Genomic DNA, 8,546 nt, shown 5'->3' on the forward strand with positions numbered 1-8,546 from the left:
CTAGATTGGTGGCATCTCGCCATCCTTGTGGGCAACATCCACCACACTTCGTCACTCCCGCCGTGACACTGCAGATGCATCGCCTTGGTATCTCCGCTCTTAGCTCCTCGCCGTGAACACACCGGCGTTATCTTCGCCTTTTTTTCCCAAGCGGATCAAAAGACATCGGCGGGGGTCACCACCTTCAAGATCACGGTCCTATTTCCACCTCGGCCTACCGTCTAGTTTGTTTGACATCCCAACGGATAGGACCGGTGCCGGTGTGTTGAAAATATATTGGACGCAGGGGCAACGGGGTGGTGGGGGAGGACCGCCGTAACCAGACGACGAACGGTATGTCGGAGGAGATAACACGCTGGCTGGACAGGCAAAACGACTGGCTGAACGACTGGCTGTTCATCTTTCGAGGAGGGGTACTTGTCCCATTGTTTTATGAATGCAGCGGCCATTTGTTGGGACTCTCCCACCCAGCGTGTTATCTATATTGAATCCTCCACAAGGCTGGTCTTTTACTATGTTTGGCTCTGAAGGCCTCCTTTTCCTCCCTGCCCAATTCCGGATACCACGGTTTTGATCAGCGATGCGTCTTAGTACGGAGCGGAAACAGGAGAAAGAGTAGGAGCAAGGGTGGACTTTTTGATGGAGGATGAGAGCGGAATAAGCGTTCCCACGAAGTATTGCTACTCGCCGGTGAGGCCGGAGCTAATGTTTTAACATCGCGATGCCTGTCAAAGAAGAGGAAGGGGAGATGCGGCCGACTCGGGTATTTGTGATTGCAGGCTAGAGAAAGGAAGGTAATTTGAGGTCCGCCATCCACGGGATTGTCTCACCGGGATCGGGGACGGCGATAGTGGACTGGAAACCGAGGAAATGTGGAATCTCGGCTCCCGATCTCGGGGGCGGGGGGTTGTAATCGGAGTCGGCCGCTAGTGGGCTGTCTAGTCGGCAAGGACTCCTTGACCGTAGCCGTAGGCTGATAGGCTCTTGGACTACAGAGATGTTATATCCTGGGGAGGCTAAGGACCAGGAATGCATGGGTATACGACGCTGGATGGGGGCCGTTTTACCCCTGCCTGGTGAGGCGAACCTCGGGCCGGCAACAGTGTCTTCTCTCGCCGAAAGCATTAAATGTCCCCGCGTGTTTTTGGTATCCACTCCCACTGGCCTTTACTGTGGTTATTGTAGCTGCGAGTGTGTCTTACTAGATGCGTAGCCTTGAACCTCCGGTCGTTTGTGGGATCTCACGTATGCATGTTTAGGACGAGACGTAGAGGAGGACTTCGTAGGAAGATTCCAAGATTCCTCTAGCCTCGCCTCGTAGCATAGATAGGCAGCCGCTTATTTGTTACTAGGCCATCGGCTCCCTGTCTTCCTACATCTTGAAGTACGCTAGAGTTACCAAAGACACAAAGGCTCGAAGCTTAGAGATGGAGGAGTTGGGTGTCGAACAAGCCTGGATGGGATTGGTCCAGCCCTGCTGACTATCTAGTAATTAGGTTCGTCGACGATGTAGGGTCGAGTTCGCGGTAAAGTAGGTAAGACTTGCCAACGCAGATGGTTCAACCTGAGTAGATATCCGTTGGTGGCCGGAGGAGGCTACCGCCACCCTCTAGTTTGCTGTACGACAGCTTGTAGGCTTAGATTTAGGGTGTGATATCGTGAAGAGCGTTAGAGAAGAGGCACTAGCCATGCAGTATTCGAAGCGGGTAGGTGTTCGAAATGAATAGTCGAATTTTCTTTGTCTTGATGCGGATACATCGTATTTTTCCACTATGCCTAACTTACACTCCCACCAAGCCGCATTTTTATATACATTTAAGATACATTCAAGACCAGTCCGGGATCACGACAGCGTCCTAATAGTTCGGAACTCACTGGCCGTTCAACCCCAGTTGATCCCCAGGAATCTCGTTTTCCTGCCTGGTGCGCCAGAGGCGTTCTTCTCCTCTTCATTATTTATGACATAGATCCTCTGGTGGCCCTTGACATCTACAAAGAGATATCTGTACTCGAAATCGCCATCGCCTTGCTTAGGATGCCGCGTCATATGAAGGTGCGCAACACCCTGGTTCAGCGGCCCTTCAAGCTACTGGCGGGTTAGCCTGGTCTCGTCGACGTCAAGTCATTGGGATGAGAAAAGCAAGCATGCACTCACATAAAAGTGCATCTTTAGGTGCTCGACACCATATCTGTCTTGTGCGATCGTTGAACTAGGTGACCCGTCGTGTTAGCCATTGCCGCTCAAGTTCTACCGATGATTTAAGTGCCAGACATACGCAATGGGTCGAGACCGCTTCCATCGGTTGTAGGTTTCTTCGCCATGAGCCAGGATCTTCTTTGGATCACCAAGGGCTGCCTGGCATGCTGGGTCCTTCTTGATTAGGTCCACCGCACGGCTAAAGTTTGCAACCCTGCTATCTGGGGAGAACACCTCAGTGAACAAGAGATAGACCACGGCACCCTGCGAGGCCCACGTTAGCGAGAGAACCCGGGGCTACAAACTGAATAGGTCTGTGACCATAAAATAAGAACAGCATACTGTTAGGCCGAGTCCGGCAAGAATAAACCCAAAGTTGAAGGTCTGTTGAGTGGCTCTCGCAGCCTTTTCGCCCGCAGATAAATCGGCCCAATTCACACGTCCATCGTCGTTGAACGGCGTCACAGCCCGTCTCTTCGAGGTTGGTGGTGTTGACTTGTTCGGGTTCGTCTGCGTTACATAGTACCGGGGCAACAAAGCGCTGAGCGACGCTGGATTTGCGAGGATAGGCACGTGGCGAACCGCAACGGGGAGTGTTGCAAGCTTCATCTTTGAGGTCGTAGGAAGGGCAAGGCCATAATGCGGCTTCAGCGGTTATTAGTGGCGCATGAATGCTCCTATATCACAGCAAATGAGCAGCCACAAAATAAACCCCGGGATATCGATGAAGAGAGCCAGTCGTGATGGTGATAATGATATTGATGAGACCAAGATGTGAGATGAGCTGAGGCTGCTCCTTCCCCGGTCAAAAGTGAACTGAGACTGGTCGGCGTCTTCACCGCCTTCGGCAGAATTCAGGACAGGATTTCCCGATTTGGCATAGCACAGATCTTCGTGCCACTTCACCTTCTCCGTTGATCGTTTATACCCAGCATCGTTGCATCTCCTGAATTTGGTCACCTTTTACGATAATCGCATTCCTCCTCTGTCTCTCTCGCGGCCAACCTCCGGTCCTTACTTTTTTCTATTCACTTCTAATCGCCTGGCTATTGTCCAGGATTTTACTGCAGAGCCGCTTTTCGCCACTCCCTTTGCGCCTCGCGATTGTTTTCTCCGTTCGATTCAATTTCCCCTTTATCGTTCGCCCCTCCCCGGTATCGCAACCATGGCTGCCCTGGCGTCGAAGCAAGAGTCGATCAAGATATTCGAAAAGTTGAAGTCGAAGCCTGCGAATAAGGTGCGTAGCGCTTTGTCCTTTGCCCTCCTCTCACCAGGCGTGCGTTCGTCGCTGATGGTTTTCGTCGTGTGCAGGTTTGCTTCGATTGTGGCCAGAACAACCCAACGTGGACCTCGGTCCCTTTTGGCATCTACCTGTGTCTTGACTGCTCCGCGAACCACCGAAACCTTGGTGTTCACATTTCCTTCGTTCGATCGACCAACCTCGACCGTATGCGCTTCGAGTTCCCGTCCATCCAGGTAGAAAATATTCCGCACTAGAGCCAAAGCTAATTGGACTTCTTTCCTTTAGAATGGCAATGGGATCAACTACGCCTTATGAAAGTTGGCGGCAATGAGTCAGCCACCAAATTCTTCCAGCAGAACGGAGGTACGGCGGCGCTCAAGAGCAAGGACCCTAAGACCAAGTACGGGTCCAACGTCGCTTCCAAATACAAGGACGAGCTCAAGAGGCGGGCTGCCAGGGATGCGGCGGAGTATGTCGCTTTTCTGGTTCTAAATCCTTCGTGTGATATGCTAACCAACCCCTTTCACTGAACAGATATCCTAACGAAGTTGTAATCACCGACGGCGACACCCAAGGCAGTTCCACCCCCGCAGGCGAACCTGAGGACGACTTTTTCTCTTCTTGGGACAAGCCCGCCATCAAGCGCCCGACGCCGCCAATCTCTCGAACCGCTACCCCTCCCGTAATCGGCCGTACCGCTTCCCCGCTTTCCGTCGGTTCCAATGGCAAGGACTCGTCGCGATCATCTTCTGGCCTCGCCAAGCCCTCCGAGACCAAGCCTGCTGCCAGCAGGATAACACACTCTGCTGCACTCCGCAAGACTGCCGGTGCTGGCCCCAAGAAGGCCAACATCCTCGGCGCCAAGAAGGTTACGACCAAGCTCGGCGCGAAGAAGCTCACTGGCGACATCATCGACTTCGACGAGGCCGAGAAGCGGGCGAAGGAGGAGGCTGAGCGCATCGAGAAGCTCGGTTACGATCCTGATGCTGAGGCTGAGGTTGATACCGGCAAGGCTGCCAAGACTGAGGCTTCGAATGTGTTGTCTCCCACGCCCGTGAGTCCCAACAGGGGTGGATTCGGTGCCACTGCCGCTCCGGCCAAGTCTAGCGCCGAGGTGGAGCGATTAGGCATGGGCGTTGCGAGACTCGGTTTCGGACAGGTCGGTGCCGGCAAAGCTGCCTCCGCTGCACCAAAGAAGGCTATGGGTGGCTTCGGCTCTGTGGGACCCATCAAGTCGGCGGCCACTGGTATGTGCAATTCATTTTGACACTAAGAACGATGCTTCAGGCCTTTTGCTAACTATTTCCCCCCTGCAGATGACGAACCTGACTACGCCCGCAAGAAGTTTGGCAACCAGAAGGGCATCTCCTCCGACGAATTCTTCGGCAAGGGTGCCTACGACCCCACCATGCAGGCTGAAGCCAAGACTCGCCTCCAAGGCTTCGAGGGTGCCACCGCCATCTCGTCCAACGCCTATTTTGGCCGCCCTGAGGCCGAGCCCCAGGAGGACTACGGCGACCTCGAGTCCGCGGCCAAGGACTTTGTCCGCAAGTTTGGTATCACGGCGGCTGATGACATCGACAATCTTACGGCCGCGCTTGGAGAAGGTGCTACGCGGTTGCAGGGTGCTATTAGAGCTTATCTTGGGAACTGAGGAGGGAGTTTGATGCGGGAGATGGATTTTCCTTCTTTCTTTTTTTTTTTCTTGTTGAAGCTCTCTCTGGGAACTGTAATGTCTTGAGTCGTTGGTTCATGTCTTTTTTTTTTTTTTTTTGTCTTCTTGGATTCTTTTTGAACGGGAATGGGCGCTTCCTTGCCTTGCCGGCCACCTTTGCGCCGTCATTGAGAAGGGAGCGATGCCATTGCCACGACGACTCAGGCACCTACTTCCTCCCTGTCCCCTCAGCGACCGGCTCCGAGGCTACAGGCATCTTCTACGGTTAGGAGAATTTGATTTACCCTGCAGGATGGGTTTACGGCTTGCGGGAGGCAGAAAAAGGAGACAGCAGCTTATGAGGATCTTAAACGTGGGCATTAAAGAAAACAAAAGGCAAAGCCACGGGGTTTCACGGCTCATGCATGGACATAGTATTTTCCTTTTTAGTCTCTACGAATAGATGCAAAGAATTGATTCTATATATAACAAAGTATGATCCCTCTCGTTTTGGCCCTTCGAGGTCCAGGTCTTCGTGGAAGAGGTTGGTGTTATCGTGGCTGCTGAGAGATTGCCCGCGGCCTTTTTTGATTGCCTACTACACAACTTGAAGTAGCTGTAATTATATACGAATTCAGTAGAGAACCCAAAGGGCCTCCTAGTCGACGTGTCCAAAGTTTTCTTGTCTGTCCTGGAAGTCTTCTCCGGCGGCGAAGAATGGCGGCAGGTGGGTTTCGAGGCGGACCCTCCCCAAACTTTATACGGCGAATAAATATCCACATCAAAAGTCAATTAAGTCTACGATGCCACAATTTTGGTTGGAATTATTGATTTCTTTATTTGTTTTTAGGAATGTGCATATATACAACGACGACCAGACCTCGGAGCATTCCCAATGTCTATGGCAGGATGTGTCCTCTCTCCATCCCGTCGCCGCCCCAAATCTCGTGATCGTAACAAGAGCCAACAAGAGCCCACATCAGTTTATACACACTAGTTCGAAAGAAAGAGCAAAAACGAGGTGCTTTCCCTGTTATCCTGAAAAAAACATGCCTCGCCCTAATGACTTCTCCCCCCAACCATGAACAAAAAGGAAAGGGTAGTTAAAAAGTTAAAACAAAAAGAAAAAATGCATTTACAGCTTGGCAAGCATCTTGTTGCCGCTCCTGATCCAGGCAGCAGCATCGTTGACGAACTCATCAACGACAGCCTTGGCAGACTTGTTCTCGTTCACAACAGCAGCGGCCTTGCCCATGAGGTAGGGCCTGAACTCGTCGATGACGTCATCGATCTCGGAGTCCTCGCCGGACTTGTTGAGGATCTCGGTGATGCTCTTGGGGATGGCGGCCTTGCCCGAGGAAAGCCTATCGATGTCGTGCTCGAAGGGGACGATACCCTTGGAGGTGAGCTCGCGGATCTCGTTCTGGCGCTCGGTCTCCCACTCGTTGATGTAGGCGTTGTTGCGGACGCGCATGGGGCGACCGGTGAAGATGATGGTGCGGATGTTGTCGTCGAAGCCGGCGGTGCGGACGGCCTCCTTGTGGGCCTTGGGGGCGCCGGCCTCATCGGTGAGGATGAAGCGGGTGCCGACCCAGACGGCGGAGGCGCCCATCATGAGGGAGGCGGCGAGGAGCTGGCCGTTGTGGATACCGCCGGCGGCGATGACCTGGACGGGCTTGCCGGTGAGGGGGGAGGTCTTGCCCTTGACGAGTTCGACGACGGCGGGGATGAGCACGGTGGTGGGGATGTCACCGGTGTGGCCGCCGCCCTCGCCGCCCTGGGCGCAGATGATGTCGACGCCGAGCTCGAGGCACTTCTTGACGTGCTTGGGGTGGCCGATCATGTTCATGTAGACGACACCGGCCTTGTGGAGACGGTCGACGACGGAGCGGGGGGGAACGCCGACGGCGGAGACGAAGAGCTTGGCGCCGGACTCGATGATGATGTCAACGAGCTCGTCGAGCTTGCCGTTCGTGTAGTCACGGCTGGAAGAGACAAAAGAGTGTTAGCAAATCGGCCTCTCTAGAAACTGAAGGGAAGGAAATATCATAAATACGTACTTGGTCTTGCGGGCATTGCCACCGACCTGGGGGAGAAGGAGATCGACACCGAAGGGGGCGTTCTTGTCGTTGAGGTGCTCCTTGAGCTCGGCAATCTGCTCGCGAAGCATGTTGGGGGTGTAGCCGACACCACCGATGACACCGAGACCTCCGGCGTTGGTGACGGCGGCGGCGAGACGGGGACCGGCAGCGACGTTCATGCCGGCAAGGAGCACGGGGTGCTTGATACCGAAGAGCTCGGTGGCGGGAGTGCGGATCTGCTCTGCAAGGGGGGCACGAGGCCATGTTAGCACTAGAACGATAATGCAAAGGGGTGCTTTCGAACACTGAAGCCCGGGAGGATTTGGTATCACGTACGAGGAGAGGCCATTGTGACGGTTTGGTTTGGGAGGTGCCTAGGGGAAGAGGAGACGAGGGGCGAGATGGGTGGATAACTCCGAAATGATAATTTAACACTGAAGGGCAGGGAGAGAGGATAAAAAGGGAGAAGAAGAGGAAATCGTAGATAATTCGCAAGGAAGATTCACAAGAAATAGGAGGAGTGATGAGAGGAGAGAGGATGGATTGAAGCTCAAGATCAAGAGAAAAAAAAAGCGAAGTCGGCGAGGGGAGGCGCGATGTTTTACATGTGCTCGGCCGACAGTCCAAGGTGGCTCCTTCCCAGAAGTTCCCACTCTCCCTATCGCCGCGGATGCAGTTAGCGGCAAAAGCAGCACCTGAGTGACCCCCCTAGTGATCGGGTTTTAGCACATCCAAACTCCACTGCGCACAAGAGAAGCCAAAGAGTCAAGGGACCAGGGTCTGGGCTTGCAGTCTCATGGCAAAAAAGCCGAGGCATCTGTGCCAGCGATGGGGCACGCTCTCAATTGCGTCCAGCCTAGTCTGATTTTGATTCGTGCCCCCTAGTGCGTTTTAGCCCTTCTAGGATTAGCGCGTGGGAGGGTCAGACGACGGCAACGGGAAATCCGGGGAACTTGGAGGTGCGAAAAGATGCCGAGGAACAATTGAAATTGCGCAGAGGTCCCGAGTCTGGCTGGCAGGGCTGTTGCGAAGTAAAAGCTGGACTGTGAAAGCTGGCGTCTTCGGCATGCGGCAAGAGAGAGGGCAGGAACGGGAGATGGATTCTCAGCGGTGCTGCACTATTTGAACACTAGTGTGCGTACACCAGCCCGAGAGCGGTAGATTTTGTTGCTGGCTGGACAGAATGAAGGAGCCCTATGCCGCCTGCAGCCTCGTGTCTTCACTTCCATTGTCCAGTCTCGACTCTCTTCTCCGCATCCAACCCCTCACATCCCCGCATCTCGCAGCCGAGCTTCCCAAGATCGAGAGAGATGATGAAGTAGATACTCAGTGATAATCACCCCAGCCGACTTTTTGATGAATTTGGTCCTG

The 8,546-nt window shown here is 53.8% G+C and overlaps 3 protein-coding genes across 3 annotated transcripts; 1 reads left to right on the plus strand and 2 right to left on the minus strand.

The window, feature by feature from the left end:
* Window positions 1-1,882: 1,882 nt before the first annotated feature.
* Window positions 1,883-2,806, minus strand: SAPIO_CDS8364 (uncharacterized protein; the record flags this gene model as incomplete). The annotated part of the gene is made up of 4 exons (XM_016790015.1): window positions 1,883-2,086; window positions 2,156-2,210; window positions 2,277-2,461; window positions 2,540-2,806. 4 exons carry the CDS (start codon window positions 2,804-2,806, stop codon window positions 1,883-1,885), a joined length of 711 nt encoding a protein of 236 aa, XP_016640278.1.
* Window positions 2,807-3,362: 556 nt separating this feature from the next.
* On the plus strand, window positions 3,363-5,094 carry SAPIO_CDS8365 (Uncharacterized protein; the record flags this gene model as incomplete). The annotated part of the gene is made up of 5 exons (XM_016790016.1): window positions 3,363-3,434; window positions 3,509-3,644; window positions 3,726-3,909; window positions 3,975-4,687; window positions 4,757-5,094. The coding sequence occupies 5 exons, from the start codon at window positions 3,363-3,365 to the stop codon at window positions 5,092-5,094; spliced, it is 1,443 nt and encodes a 480-aa protein (XP_016640279.1).
* A 1,135-nt stretch (window positions 5,095-6,229) lies between these two features.
* Window positions 6,230-7,524, minus strand: SAPIO_CDS8366 (2-nitropropane dioxygenase; the record flags this gene model as incomplete). Its single annotated transcript, XM_016790017.1, has 3 exons — window positions 6,230-7,079; window positions 7,155-7,416; window positions 7,512-7,524. 3 exons carry the CDS (start codon window positions 7,522-7,524, stop codon window positions 6,230-6,232), a joined length of 1,125 nt encoding a protein of 374 aa, XP_016640280.1.
* Window positions 7,525-8,546: the final 1,022 nt, after the last annotated feature.

Source organism: Scedosporium apiospermum (genome assembly GCF_000732125.1).
Source record: "Scedosporium apiospermum strain IHEM 14462 chromosome Unknown SEQ_SAPIO_0121, whole genome shotgun sequence".
NCBI lineage: Eukaryota > Fungi > Ascomycota > Sordariomycetes > Microascales > Microascaceae > Scedosporium > Scedosporium apiospermum.